Source organism: Brienomyrus brachyistius, chromosome 11 (assembly GCF_023856365.1).
Source record: "Brienomyrus brachyistius isolate T26 chromosome 11, BBRACH_0.4, whole genome shotgun sequence".
NCBI lineage: Eukaryota > Metazoa > Chordata > Actinopteri > Osteoglossiformes > Mormyridae > Brienomyrus > Brienomyrus brachyistius.
In genome coordinates, this window is record NC_064543.1 from 19,416,095 (window position 1) to 19,432,144 (window position 16,050).

At 46.1% G+C, this 16,050-nt stretch overlaps 1 protein-coding gene across 2 annotated transcripts in view; it reads right to left on the reverse strand.

Annotated features, from left to right (window-relative positions):
* Positions 1–14,205: 14,205 nt before the first annotated feature.
* The window catches only part of LOC125751460 (teashirt homolog 3-like), a 37,073-nt gene continuing 35,228 nt past the window's right edge, over positions 14,206–16,050 (reverse strand). For both annotated transcript variants that reach the window (XM_049030285.1, XM_049030286.1), the window contains one exon: positions 14,206–16,050. This exon is cut by the window's right edge and continues 2,788 nt beyond it. In XM_049030285.1, the coding sequence (XP_048886242.1) occupies positions 15,579–16,050 (472 nt within the window). In that variant the 3' untranslated portion in view covers positions 14,206–15,578.

Consider the following 16,050-nt stretch of genomic DNA (forward strand, 5'->3'; position numbering starts at 1 on the left):
TTCGGCAGCTGTGGATGAATATCAGGCGATTAGCAGATTTACGATGGCGTGTTGCATCCAGAAGTGCTCGGCGTGTCTTACGGCGTAGCTGAAGAACGCCAGGCTGAGGCAGTCCTGGTTTGGGTCTGGCAGCTCGCTCAGATGTACGGTATTCAGAAACTGCTGTGACATGAGCAGCCCTGACACTTTAGAGACTGGGACATCAGTGCTCGTGTCATCGCAAACAGGCAGCATGCCCTGTCTGCGTGATAAGGGTCCTCGCCTTGGTTTTCACCTGCAGGCACAAACCCCCCCCCCAGACACACACACACCACGACTCCCTGTTTGTCACCGCGATGCTGGATTTGTGTCTCACCCCGAGTGGCAGGTCAGGTGTCTCTTTTTTTTTTTTGCCAATCACACGTCCCCCCCTCCCTCCACCCTTTGTCTGACAAAATCGTCATTACGCAGCCCCGCTGTCCCCCCTCCCCGGCATCGCTGACTCATTATCGGTGAGTCGCTGTTGCGTCAGCCCTCGAGGGCCTTCGGCACTCGCTCGCCCCTTGTTTACCGCGCTCTTCGCCGCACTGGAGATGCCTGCGAGATGCCGAATTCCAGCGAAGCCAGGCACCGGAGTCGCGCGGCCGGAGTGATTGACGGCAGATGATTCGCGTCTCCTTAAATTAGACGCCCGTGCAAAAATCGCCGCTTTTTCACGTCAAGCCGGAAAAGTGTCTTGTTTCTTATTTATTTATTTTTTCATTTGTTGATTTATTTGCCAATCAAAATGTCAATTTGTCGTGGCGGAGTGTGACAGCAATTTCCAGCAGACCCGGACCAAATGAGAAGGTTCTCAAATTGATTCCGATTCCATTCCGACTCATTTAAGCTGCTTTACTTGGATGTAGAACGATCAGAACCCGTCCAGAACATGACATGGTGATATAATGAGTGATATTACTTCTGTCACCGCTGTAATCATGCCTCATAAACGCTGTAGCAGAACCAGCATGAACGACGTGTACCCACTTCTTTACATGTCCTTCTTGCTCCGAGTGGAGTATGTGTGTGTACACAGTGCACGCATTTCAAAGGGGATCATCTTCATAAACGCTCCCAAGAACAGAAGCACTTTTCTGGGGCTGTGTTGGCTAAAGGCGATTCATGGGCAAAAAAGAAAATGAAGCGGTTTCTACGTGTTTTTGTGCCCCTGGCTCCGTGTGTTGCATGTTCTCCACGTGTTGTGAGGGTGTCCACCATGGTTTCTTCATGAAACGACCTCCCAGGAACTCTCCTGCCTGAGCGCCATCCTAACTGAGACACAGGGGCTCAAAGGCCCTGTGCCACATAAGCAGCTTGAAGATAGATGGATGGCCTTCATGAAGATATTTAGAGATTTTTCCGTGTACAGTTTAAAGGTGGCAGGGTTCCAGACTAATTAGTATCTTATTTATTGGTTATTGGGTTTGTGCGATATAAGCCTACGGTGTTACCATCAATTCTGAGGACTTCCAACTTTCTGAGACGGAATTCTGTTTGCCTTGGACTAAGAAGGCGAATGAGTCCGAGAAAGATGCCTCTGGCAAGTAAAGCCATGACAATGTACTGTGCATTTCATAAAATGTGAGCATTTGATGGGTCTGAACTTCTGATGGGCCCCAATGCGGCAGCATGAAAGTGTCGTCTGAGGCTGGCAAAACTTTGCAACCTTGCTGCAGATGCAGGCTTCAGAATCGTAACATAATTAACATAACAGCAGCAGAGGTGATGTTCCCACTTTTCCCCCAACAGGCCGCGGTGATGATAGAGTCTTCAGTCATCCTCTGGGACCATGATCAAGAAAAAGCATATTAATAGGGCTTGCCAAAGAAACATTTGTCAGGAATCTTTCTATCTGTCTGTCTGTGTATCTATGCATGTGTTTTATTAACCTTCTAGGTTTGTATTCAGGAAATTCGTCCCCACAAGGACAGAAAACTTTCATTTTGATGACATAATACACAGTACACATAATGCACAGTACACATAATGCACAGTACACATAATGCACAGTACATTGTGAGAAATACTGCCACTGATGTGTAGGATCATAAAATGAAGGGTAACACTATACTTAAAGCACAGATGCAGTATAGATATCTTCATAATGCAATATAATGGCATTCATAATGTATTATGAAGCTATCTTTAGTGCATTCATAATGCATAATAAACATGCATGTGATGTGTTATGCCTTTTTATAGTTATAGCCATGTTTATAATACTTTATGAATGCATTATAATGCATTTTGTAGGTATCTATAACGCTTTATCATCACTGTTTTAAAGTTACCAAATGAAGTTAGCATGTTGAAATACGAGGATTCTTTAAAATACTGACCATTTAATCTACCTGAAGACCTTCAACCTTCTTATGCTGCTGTTACATCCTCAAAATTGTATCCCAGACAGCGCATCCGTCTAAAAATGACCCATTCCTGAAAAAAACGACACTTGTGGCAACTCCCATTTACAGCAGTGACTCTCCCAGACCACCCTGTCATGCCATGCAGCTGCAGTAACCATTAACCATTGTTTCAATTTGATGGAGTTCTGCCCTGTGTGTATCTTCAAACTCTCTAACTGAAATGTTTGTCCACAGTGTGACATGGGGAATCGCCTGCTGCAGACACAGGAACGTGGGAGGCTTGCAGAACGACAGCAGGACACAGATTTGAGCCGTTTTTCGGATGTGTGCTGGAATATGTATGAAAATCAATCGCTTTACTTCTGCGTACTTTCACACGCTGCAGTAGCAGAAATGCTGTAGCATTCTACGCCGGAGTGTCGGAAATAGGGGGGACGCATGCCCTCCAATATTGGCAGACGCCCCCCCTTCCCAAAAATAAATAAATAACACTGTGCCCCCTATCTTTTATTACGACTCCACGTGCCTGCAGAGAGTGAGGATGACACACATGTCTAACAAAGACTGCAGTCCTGTATCAGACAAGCTCATTTTATCATATGGATCAGTTATTTTTTTTGTTGTGTTTGTTTGTGAATCTGTACTCTAAACAGTGTTAGTCTTATTTTAAATTATGAAACTGATATTGTTCTAAAATTATTTTAAAATCTTTCTTATATCGCACCTTTTCATGATGTGACTATTGCATGTGTGCCAAGATATACATCACACCCCCGTCATGCCACCGGGGCAAATTTTGTCCACCCCCCCAATGTAAAACTCCTTCCGATGTCACTGGTTCTATGTGGTGTTTGAAGGTAAATGTGGTACTGAAAGCTAAGAGCAAAGGGTTCGTATAACAGCAGCTGACCGTAGCGAAATGGCCAGTCAACAGGGGCTACATTTTATAATTCACTATGTTGGTCGTCTTTTTGGTGTGGTGTGTCTCTGTTTAATATCTGATGTATTTAAATATTCAGCATTGTGTGGCTTTGAGTCCCCAGATAATCCGTGTCATGGAGGACACTAGAATAGGATTTGTAAACTAACATTTCAATTACAAGGACCTGGATTTCACTTAAGCACTGAGTTCTTACTGTGTGCAGGTTGGTCAGTCTCCTCTAATCATGCATGTGTCACTATTGTTAATGTGAAACAGGTGGATGAATCTTTCAATCGAGGAAACAAACCAGTCAGAGTGCAAGAAGAAGAGAACTATTTAGCCAAGCACAAGAGTCTTTCAGTTTTGAAGTAGTTTGCAAAACCGGAAGTAGCTCAAAGTGTCCACCCTGACATGGATTACTTGGTCACGCTAATGTGTGTGGAGTTCCTTCTGTATCACACAGATTTCCTCCATGTTCCCTGGTTTCCTGATTTCCACAGTCCAAACAATGGCATTTATGCTATTCGGCACCCCCAAATTGTCTGTAGGCCGTTTATGTGGGTGTATGTGCCAGGTGATGGACTGGCATCCTATCTAAGCTGTACCCCCACCATGTGCCCCAGGCTGCAGGGGTTAAACTCTGCAGTCCCCACTTTTCTGCTCAGAATAAGCAGTTAGAAGGCGGATGGAAGAATTATTTGGTGTCTGCTCAGATGCAATAAACGTGGGGGAGGGGCAATAAGGGAAAGAGGTAAGATTTCCTGTTTTACTCTCCCCCAGTGGTATGTGTGCCTGTCAGAGTTATTTAAGGACGTCTCGTGAAGGTTGGCCCTTAAACGGTGACTATGAGAACCAAGGCCTCTGCCTTAAAGGCCGACACTCTCCTCTCTGGAGATGCTACTTAAGGTAACACTTAACGTGCTGGGAGACAGGATCTAATAGATTGATACAGTGGTTTTGACATGCTATTTGAGCGTGTGTCCCACTATAATTGGTCACGTCATCATGCATTAAATTAAGATTGTACAGAGAAATGCCCCGAAACAAGTGTCTTTAGCGAATCCATCAGATGTCAGAGCAAACTGCCTCTGATGGCTGTCTGGGGAGGAGACAAGCCCAGTGCAATGAGTCCATCCCTGACGATATTTTCTAGCCTTGAGATTTTTCTTTTTATTATGTGAAGTCTTAGAGGTCCTCTGTGGGGTGGGTGTCCTCATGAATAAATTATAGTGAGGCGGCACCAGATAGGCTAATATAGACCAAGTCAAAGGCCTTTGGCCTAATTCTAGTCAGAGTGGGCTAATGTAAGCCACCGTCTCAGCACAATGTTCGAGGCACGGTGCCTGAAAGCCTTCTAAAGGTACAAAGTAGTGCAGATGAATATTAAATAATAACTTAGATACTAGATGTTAAATAATAACTCAGTATTGGCTATTCAGTATTTACTATCCAGTATTGGTAATCCCGTAATGTTATCCGGTAATGTCATCAGTTTGGCCTCTTTGGCATCACTATTGACTTAAATATTACTCGACCACTAAGTCAAATAACAAACTTCTGGCTTTCAAAAGTCGATGGCAGCTACTGAGCTGATTGTGATGCAGACAATGTGAGGTAGGGGAGGAAACGTGACCCCTGTGTGCGTACGGTGCATGGTCAGGTGATCAGGAGAGAGCCTTCACTGTTCCCATTCTCAATGGGGAAGTCATATGGGCATAAGGCCTCTGCTTTAATGTGTCCCCTCAAGGTACCGGCAGGCGTGTGAAGCCATAAAGCTGAAGGTGACGTTTCCAAACATCAGCGTATAGTATGTGTGGCCAGTGAAAGAGCGGAAATGTGCTTCTTACCGCTTTATCTCATTGTTTATGGCCATTGACTTCAGCTTCCTTTGAAGTCTGAGATTCCTCTGGTTGATAATATCACTCACGTCACCCCCACCTCACCCAAAACAGCACCCCCCCTACACTTACCCACCCACGGGGAAGTTATGAATACGCTTTTCTGAGAAAATGTATTTATCCAAGAGTGAAATATCTATCAGAAACACATGCTTTATTTAGAAGGGGAGACTGGCAAGACAACAGAGGGGGGGAAATGGCTTTATATTAGAGAAACAATGAGGAAGTGGGACAATAGCATCATGCGCAGACAAAGGCTCGACACGGGGGAGTAGAGGCGACGGCGCTTAGAGACCAGAGACGAGAAAGGTCAATGATCACCAAAAATCTGAACGACATTCCTAAATCTACCTCCTGTAGCAACACATCCCTACAGATATGATGTTCGATCTCTCTCAGATTCCGCAAAAGCGGTAGTTTAACTATAGCCTTTGATGGGTAATGCTGCACAGGTAAGGATCAGCAAACGGGCGTTTCACTAACTGAGGGAGCTTCTCTTTGAATCGTGGCCTCCCTTGTGTACCTAGATGTGTCCATTCATTGTCAGCCTTGCCTCTTTTCACTCTTTACAAGGCGAGGAGAATGCCATCTCCTTCGGGACGTCCAAAAGTTGGAAGTCTCCAGGACTGATGGTAACACTGCTGGAAATACCATAAAATGCGACGCTTGTTCCCAGGCCACTGTCTCTCGTGGAAACAGATCCCGTGTAAATCACAATGGAGCAGATTTCATGTTAGATGCAGACCCTGTGATATTTATGCAGGGGTATCTGAGGGCTAAAGGTGAGAACAAATTGCAGAATTCGGTCTAGTGTACACTGGGTACGTATGACAGTCTTTCTGGAATTTCCTTGATGCAAACTGGACACTGATATCTGTGCTGAATTCGTAACATGGCGATGTCATCACCAAGGTGCACAGTGAACCTATCTATATCTCCGAGGGTTTCGTTCATGTCGTGCTTGCTGTGATGCTGGGGATGCTGCTGTCTTGTTAGTGTCTGGGTACCATCCTTTTACACCCTGCAAATACTTCCTGTCAGAGTCCTGAGCTGGACTTGGCACCCAGTAGGTTTAGTCATAATCATACTGGAATCTTCTCATAACATTGTCCTTGACAGGCTTGGCCAATAATAATAATTGTAATTATAATAATCCAACCATCCATCTTCTAAGCACTTATGGCGAGCAGGGTCGCTGGGAGGCCTGGAGCCCGTCCCAGACAGCATGGAGCCTAAGGCATGGACAGGAAACCAGTCTGTCACAGGGCAAACGTGCTCTTACACAGGGGCGTACCGCTAAATTCTGGGTCCCCTGACAAAATGTCACCTTGCACCCCCTCCCCACCCAATTATAAGCATTCAAGGGCCCCTGTCAAATGCTGAGGCCCCTGAATCTGCCAGGGTCCCCATGCCCCTCTGTTGCCCCTGCTCTCTCTCTCTCTCTCTCTCTCTCTCTCTCTCATACACACACACACGGATTTGTAATTATATCTTTGTGGGGACTCTCCATTCATTTATATGGGGAAAACTCTAATCCCAGTTTTTTGGTTGCATTCACAGATCTTTGTGGGGACCTGAAAAATTTTAGGTTTTTATCACAGCGTGGGCAACATTTGATCCCCACAATGTAATATAAACATAATACACAGACACAGACACACACACACACACAATAAGTAAATCAGAGACACCAGTCAACCCACCTGCATGTTTTTGGGCAGCAGGAGGAAACCGGATTACGCAGAGGAAACCTGTGTGTCACGGGGAGAACACGCAAACTCCACACGTGCAGAGCGGAAGCCGGATCTGCACCATGAGACCTGGCAACCGCGATGCCCACTGAGTCACCACGCTGCCTCCTAATAATGTTCTTCAGCATAACCGCACTCAGTATGCTACTCTAAATTAATACGCAGTGACTCTGTTACATCCATTTTTAATTCACTCAACGAGCTTGAACCTCGGCTGAGCTAAATAATTGTCTCTCGGTCTTAGCGTATCTTGTGCAACAGAATTTACAGCATCCATGGAGGAAACAGAGTTCAGCCAATAAAAGTTCCACGTTGGCATGAGCTGAGGGTTTTGAATGAAGGTGTACGTCATTGTGACAGGAAAGGTGTGTAGAAACTCCTTGCTGCCAATACCTTTTAAGAACAGCGTCATAAATCCAGCACGGCGAGTGCCTTAGCGGCTGAAGATGTGGACCTGTAACCTAAAGACGTCCGATTAAAATCTTCACCATCTAACCTGACGTGTTCTAGGAAAATGTCCAAGCACAGAAACAGGTGAACTTGCTGTGTCTGCTAATCAACAAAAATGACACCCCTTGTAAGTAAAAATAAGGTGAGTTTGTTTTAATGTGGGAGGCATAAGAGGTGACATAATTCATATAGAGGGGCCAACCAATGACATATTTTTAATTGGTGAGTGACAGGTGAGGGGGCACTCCGGGGGCCAATCAGCTTTCAGCTGGGTTCACAGTCCCTGTGGCTCCGCCCCTACACACACTCCTGGATTACTGGGACCGACACAGGCTAGGGTAATATCCCCGTTAGCTGAAATATGTCTTATGTGTGCCTGATGTTTCTCAGACATTGATGGGAGAATTGAGGCTTCGGTCCGCCAGTGGATAGGATTACCGTGCGCTGACGATCGGTGACCGCTTTTAACATGCCTCACATCGGTCACCGTCCCACTGCGTTAAAGCAGACAGTGATTGACGGTAATCCCGCCCACCATGGGTATCCAAGCTTCCTTCGTCTTATCAAGAGGTGCCACCGCTGTTACAGTGATGTCCCGTGCGAAGGGCCGTACTTACGATACCAGGCCGCCCGTCACTCGCAGGCCGACTCGCCTGGAAACCGTTCCTGATGACAGTAGAGTAGCCAGCCTCGCAGAACCTGTGAGAAGGTTATTTTTAAGTCTTGTGAAAGCACCGTATTACCTCACTAGGATCTCCAAGGAAGCCGGAAAGAAAGACAGTTTTCTTAGGATACTCTCAGGTCCACGTTCGAAACTTATTTCTGTCCCACAAATGACAGAACCATGGTAGTTATATACCACAATTTTTTTTCTTTCCAGAAACTGCTACCCGAATTATTTTATTTTGATATGACACAGGATGATGTCGCTTGACGAGGTGAATGATGGAGGACAGAAGATCTCAAACATCTAATGACGTCTTGCCTCAGGGCAAACGGTGGCATTTATTCATCTCTTAGAGGCAGGCCTCGGGGGCAGCGTGTCTGCAGAGTGCTTCAGGAAGTTTCTGCGACTGGTGCGGAGTGATGGTATGGTAATGGGCAGGAGTAAGCGGTGTGCAGCAAACGTGCATCAAATTCCAGGAATGACAAGCGTGAAAGCCGATGCAGCTGAAGTGTAATTGATTATACAAATCACGTAGCATAATTACATCAAACTCAATTAAAATTCCACAGTAATTGAAATGAATTACAAATGACGCATTTATTATGCGGGGAGGGCACAATACAACCGGCTTTGCGGCTTTTATGGAGTATTTGATATGTTTTCATTTCCTGCGTCGGGGGTGCCCGAATTGCTTAATCATACACACATGCCGCAGCCTGAAATGCGTTGTGCAGTTTTTGCAGTTCTTGGATATGGATTTACATTTCCTGTAATATTTCACATGGTACAGAGCAGTGAGGGGATCCTGCACATACAGGCAGGCGTGTGGAAAATAACACCTCAGCACAAATTCTAATTTCATTATGATGAGGCCACATTTTGCCCCTGTATGTTCATCTGGCACATGCCTGAGTTATGCCTGTTAAATAAATAAACAGAGATAGATAGATAGATAGATAGATAGATAGATAGATAGATAGATAGATATCTGGGCAGTCATCATCATGCCTTTTTCACTGGGTTAATATGTACACGCGAGCATGGGTAATGCATCCCACCCCATGATGCAATGTGGCATTATGCAAAATGGCCTGCAGTTGTCTGCTTAAGACGCTTTTGTGTGTGCACGCTCCGCTTCTGTCAGTATTGCCCCTCAGAGCCATCTGATTGGGTCGGGTCGCATCACTGTGCCCCCCCTCAACTTGCTCTTCATTTGTTGGAAACTCCAGCGCCCCCCCCCCCCCCCCCCCCCCCGTTCCATCCATCCTAGCACCCGGCCAAGCGGAAGAACTCAAAGATGCGCGCAGATTCAATCAACATCCAAAGTCCTCCGATACACAAAGCAATTTAAATGATATTCATTAGGGCGCTGACGAGCCTGCGGCCCTTCAGGAGGGCGATTCTGTCCCTTGGCCAGTGAGGCATGTCAGGCAGGGGATGACGAACACACAGCCACAGCGTTAGGGCCCCCAAAGCACCTATGGCCACTGTGCCCATACCCCCCCACCCCCCCAGTCCATTCTTACAGAATGCAGCATTTCATGACCTCAGTGTCTCTTTTTTTTCCTGGGATTTAAATTTTTTTCTTTACCTTCTACTTGTGTCTGTGGCAATTAACTGCTATCAGCTCTCCTTAATGCATGAGAACACTCGTCCGAACACGAGTCAATTAATCTGGGGCTCTCCTACGGCCCTTCATTAACCCCTGGTGTGCTGGAGGCTCCCTCCGATTCCACCTGCGTGCCAAAAATCCCGCACCAGCCTCGCCTGCCCCACTTGGCCAGAGGGGGCCGGTTTCCCTCCAGCTATTCACCCCAAAAAGCAGCATGAAGCTCTTATTTAGTCAGAACGCCACGACGTACAGAACGACGACGTAACAGGAATGACGATGTGAAGCAATGCAGTAACGCAGCATCTGACCGTGGCAGATAAACATCTCTTCGTCGTACTGCACGACCGCACTGTTAAAACCCTGAATTTCCTTTGCTCCATAAACCACCGGCAGGATCTGGCCAGACACTGTAATCTATTCGCACGGCCAGACGCGGTCTGGACATGTGTGTTAATTAAATCTGCTTGTGGCTGGACAGTAATTTAGCCATGATAATGAGTTTTAAGAGCAGAGCCGGACATGCGGCCACTCGCAGGCTTTCGGGTCGCTGTATCTCCTCAGGAATCCGGGTCTGCGACAGACCCAAAAGCCAGGCTCTGTGGGGGGGGGGGGGGGGGGGGGTGGCTCAGGCCTGTGCAGCTGTGATCAGAAAGTCAGCGTTTCTGATCCAGTCCTGGGTAGAATAGTTACATCCCTATGGGGCTCATGAGCAATATGTCCCCCCCCCCACCCCCCCCGAAATCCTCCAAGGGTCACAGGATAAATGGCCTTACCCTGCTTTCAGTCCATAAGTTCACTCTTGTTGGTGTGTGTGTGTGTGTGTGTGTGTGTATGTGTCTGTATATATATATATATATACAGACATACATATATATGTGTGTGTCTCAAAGGAGGGCATGATGGAATATAGGAAAATCGCAGGGAATGAAAATAGGGCTGATGGAGCTTCTGCAGGGTGATGCCGTCATCTCGCCTAATGTGCTGTGTGGGGAGGTGGACCGATCATGATCATGATGCACCGGCCCGTTGAGCGTGACGTGTACATTACATGGACGTGACCGAGATCTATACCATCGTACTCCCCCTACGCAGCTGCCTAAATGCACAGATCCTCGAGCTACAGGAATGGGACAGGCCAGTGTGGGCACCTATGCTTGTGATCCAAGGGTGAAGTGGGGAGATCCCTCTCTCTCTCTCCCTCTCTCTCTCTGAGAGGAAAATACGTAAGGAAAATATCAAGATATCAGGGTGCTGAATTTCTACCTCGATCATATTTTTTTGTTATTCTGCTGAAAGGCAGACTTTCGTTTATCCCTGTGTACAAACGTCACCCTCACGACCATTTCAGGCTGACAATATTTGGAGCTGGGACAGCATTTACACTAATTCCAGCAGTCTGTCAAATGTTGTTTACTGTATGGAGAGAATCTTATCAAGTTATTAATTTCCTACAAAATTTAACATGATTTGTTTATACAGTTATAAGACGGTCTCCTTTGCTAATACCTGATGTAGCTGTTGTTGTAATTGGATGCAGTAATATGTTGCCTGGAGATACTTTGAGTTAAATATTTGACATTTACGATGTCGACACTATGAAATGATACATGCAGAACTGCTGTTTCAGCACAAGAAGAGAAATGACATTGAGTTTCCTGTAACCTGAAAAAAATAAAATTAGAATATATATATATATATATATATAAATGTGTGTGTGTGTGTGTGTGTGTGTGTGTGTGTGTATGTATGTATGTATGTACATGCATAATATCTGTGGGCATTCCGACCGGGGAAATCCACAGCCCTGTGTCCAATCCCAGGATCAGCGGTTCTAAAAGCATTGGATGGGACATCTAGCATCTGAACGCTTCCCCTGTTGTGATGAGCACCTTCTATATGTAGATGTTCCACAATGTGCCAGGTGTGCTGTGCATGTGGAGATGTGTGTGTATTGTACACGTGTGACAGTTCTCGTTCCCCGTGGACGGGGCCTCATCGGAGGTTGAGGAGCACGCGTCCCTTTAAGCAGAACTGCGGGGATGGCCAGCTCCCTGGTGTGAGGTGGGGTCCCACCCCGCCTGGCAGAGAAAGAGTGGGTGCTGTAGTGGGCACGGTGTGGAATACAGAAGCAGTCAGACTGCCTCGTCCCCTCGGGGGGACCACCTGTCAGGACGGGTATTCAGAGCAGTCATGAAAATCCCATGGAAAGCCAGTCCTGAGCTTCTCAGCACAGTTAGTGTTGCATCCTTCATCTAGGGGGAGCAGGAGGGCGGAGGCTATTGAGGGGTATGAAAGGAAACACCTCCACCTGCCCAAGAGCCCTTCAGGAGGCAGGGGGTAATTCTGGGGGGCAATTCTGAGCGATCGATTAATCAGTAAAGATTGAAGAACGACCTCATGTACTCTGTGACTGGGGATTACTCAAACATTATGTCTAAAGCCTTTCTTCACCTGGAAAGCGGGGCTGTGAAACCCGGGTTGGGGGAATCGCCAAGCTCTCGTCTTTATCCAGCCAATCGGGCAACACCCATAAAAGCCAGTTTGCCGTATCTTCTCTCGGTTCGTTTGAGGTTGACCCGTAATCACTGGAAAGCTTCCTGTGGGTCTGTCTCTCTTAACGATCTTCTCGTGCCACCGAGGGAGCTGATTGTTTGGTCTGAAACACCAGGGTCCTCACAAAGCATCGAGATCATTCTGGGTTTGGCGTTGAAATGTCACACTTCCAAAGACCGATTACAACAGATCAGAAGCCTCCATGAATACAGTGTGCCGTGTCTAAGGGTGAACGTGCGTGTGTGTGTGTGTGTGTGTGTGTGTGAGAGAGAGAGAGTCCCTGGCAGACCTGCACCCATCTCGAGGAAGGAGCTGGCCGAATCACTTCCTCCGCGGCGGTGCCACATTTCACTCGCTGTCAGTTAAGTCGGCTGCCGCCGGCAAACACGATGCTATCTCATGCGCCGAGGAGTCAAAACAGACATGAAAGACTAAACGGGGGGGGCGGGGAGCACTGCTGAAAACCGAGGACATTTAATCCATACTCCACAAAAAAAAAAAAAAAATGAGCGTGAGCCCAGAGAGCGCACACGGCAGCTTCCTGTCTCACGTACGCCCGGATAAATGTCCGTTTGTGTGTCTAACGGTTTAGTGCGGCTGATGTGTAGCGCCGCGTCCGTTCGGAGGGAAATTACAGCCGGGCCCCCTAGAGCCGTCTCCCTCGGCTACTGGGGCGTATTGATTTCTTGTTGTGAAGTGTGCTGTTCAAGCCCCATTTAAGATTTTCATCTCACATGTAGCCCTGAGCACGCCGAGGCACCATAAATTAAGGAAATTGCATATTTATCACATGTGTTATTCTGGTACACTTTGCCGACGTGACTGACGGCGGGCCCAGGGCGACACTTAACAAGCTGTGCCCCCCCTGGATGGGTCGCAGGGACACACCTGTGATTTAGACCCTTACTAGTATTTTTCATGTTAGTTCGGGAGGAAATTTACAGGTCTCCTTAAATTAGTGTGTGTAATGGGGCCGCTTCCAAGGCTGAGGACCTGTGAGTTACGTGGCATGAAAATGAGATCGGCTGGCGTGGGACTTTCCGGAGAATAGTCTTAAGCGGCCTGATTCCAGGGGCAGCAATGCCTCGATTGTTCAGATAGGGGGTAAAAAGTAAACAAACGCCTACCTTCACAGCACCTTTAAGTACAAGAAAGACTTCAAACAACACATAAATACAAAAATAAATAAACATAACACTCCTCCCTCTGATTGTTTTTGTTTGGATAAAACCGGGGCCCTTGGGATATTCGATGCACAGGAAGCCGAACTTCAAAGTCAGGTAAGGTGTGCGTAATGGTACGTTTTTGTGAAACGTAACTTCCGGAAGGTATCAGGAGTCCAGGTCTCACAAGCATGCTCAAGTGAATGTGTGTGTTAATCGCAAGCTGCTCAGGTGGACGCTACCCAGTTTTCTGATATATTTTTGGATGTCCTCTGAGACCATTTAAATGGGTTGACATAGTAACAAACCAGCATGTTTCCATAGCGATCTTTTTCAGAATGTGACACACCACAAGCATAGTACGACAAACTACATCTTACAGTACTGCAGGTGCATACCCATAATGGTGCACAGGTATATGTGTGTGCTCAAAATGCCAAAGACCAACACACCCCAGGCCTGTAAGTACAGAGAGGCCTGACGAATCATGGGAGTTTTACTTACACAAAAATGTTGTGAGAGCAGAATAAAAAATGATTGGTTCAAAGGGATAACTAATGAGATTGCAGAGGAGGCAGGTCCAAGCAACTAGAGGAGGCGGGACCAAGACATCTGATTGGTTAGTCTGACATCTGACCAAGATCTGACTGGTTATCTGTCTGAACCAATCATTTTACATTCTGCCCTCTGAACACTTTTGTATAAGTAAAACTCCCATGAACAAATGCATCCACCCAGCCCCACCCCTCAACAAGGACGGCTCCATACCCGCTGTCCGATACAACCGTGAGCCAGACATTGTTTTGCAAAAAAAAGGAGAAAAACATTTTTAATGCTGCAGTACAAAAAAAGGGTTATATGAAGACATATCATGGGTGCTCCGATGTCAACAACAAAATAAAAAGAGGGCGCAGAGCTCATAACAGTGTCTGCGCCGTTTACATGCCAGTATATAATTACAAATGCTGTCAGCTGTCAGTTACTTCTGCAAATTCGCCGCCGAATATGTAGAGGATCCGTCAATCATTGGGCTGGTGACCAGCGGTCACTACTTGTATCGTTTAAAGATGCAGTATCCACGGAAGAGCAATTAGAACAAAAAAAGGCATTTTTTTGACCAACAGTGTGTGTGAATACATGGCGGAATGCCTCAGAACTTCATAAAGTAACATCGTCTTTACAAACCTGCCTTTTCTGTTGCCTTCAAGAAATACAGTACATTTGTGTACTAGAGGTTTAACCCTTTGAGCACGAGGTGGAAATATTTTTAATGTTTTTTTTTTTGTTTAAATATCTTTTTTTTTATATATTTTGATTAAATAGCATATTTATAAAACTATTGTGCAAAACAATTTAATTAATGTCTTCATATATTGTGCACCAGTACATAGTCATCTTAAATTAAAAATATAAAATGATGCATAATTTAGACAGGGACTGGTATATATATATATATTTATATATTTATATATACAATTTTACACAGACCTGAATGTATTAAAGGCCCCTGATTTAATGGCAAACAAAAACTGCACTTTTGAGTTGTATGCCATAGCAACAGATTCCTGTACAATGATTTACTGTTGAATAATATCTCTGTTTTATTGAAATATGCAATCGCGTGGCCAATCTGTATCTGGAACGTTTTCCTCGAAACTCGACGCAGAAGAACGTAGCCGTACTCAGAGGGTTAAATGTTTAGATGCTGACGGGAGCACGCTCAGGTCACATTAACAAAAAGAAAATGGGATAAAGAAAGTGCACCAGGTTTAGGTATTTCAACGTTTAACTAAATCGTCCATTAATACATGCAGCTCAGCCCATCCTGGGGATGCGACAAAACTAAATCCAATTTATACAAATTCCAAACACTTAGCACTTCATTTTAAATGGTTTTCTTTTTAACCTTCATATTTACCAGTAACAACAGTGGATTATGCAGCACCTCTATATTAAACACTGTACAGTTAAAAAATAAATCTTAAAAAAAAAAGAAGGAGGAGAAGAAGAAATGTTTTTGGGCCGGATAATTCATGTCCGTGTGCCGTAACTAAACAGTAGCTTAATGGCCTCATTGTGCAGTTTATCACCTAATACTTCTTATTTCTTCTTTTTAAAAATTTCGGTTAAAAAGACTAGAACATGAGAGACAGCAGTGAGGTGCATTTCGCGGCGCTACTGCTTCTCCAGCTCGCACACGTACAGGAGGTGGTCCTCCGGCGACTTCCCATGGGTCTTACTGAGGTGGAGCTTGACGGCGTGCTTGCTCGCAAAAGTCCGGTTGCAGAGCTTGCACTGGTACGAGGTGCCGTTGCCTTCCTCGTCAGGTGAGGATGAAGGGGAAGGGGTGGAAAACAGTTTCTCGGCCGAGCCCGGAGCATGGTGCGCGACTTGGCTGCCGAACGGCTCGCCAGATAGTTTGGCCAGGTCTCTCAGCCGGAAGCCCAGGTGCGACTCCAGGTGGCTGATGTATGTAGATGGAGTCCGGATCTGAGAGGCGCAGTCGTTACAGAAGAAGACTGGGTGGCCCGAGTCCAGGTTCTTCAAGAACTTGGTCCCGCCCGTCCTCCTCAGCTGGTACTTGACATTGGCCAACCAGTGGCTGATGGTGGTCATGGAGAGGCCCGTGAAGCGGGAGATATGCATC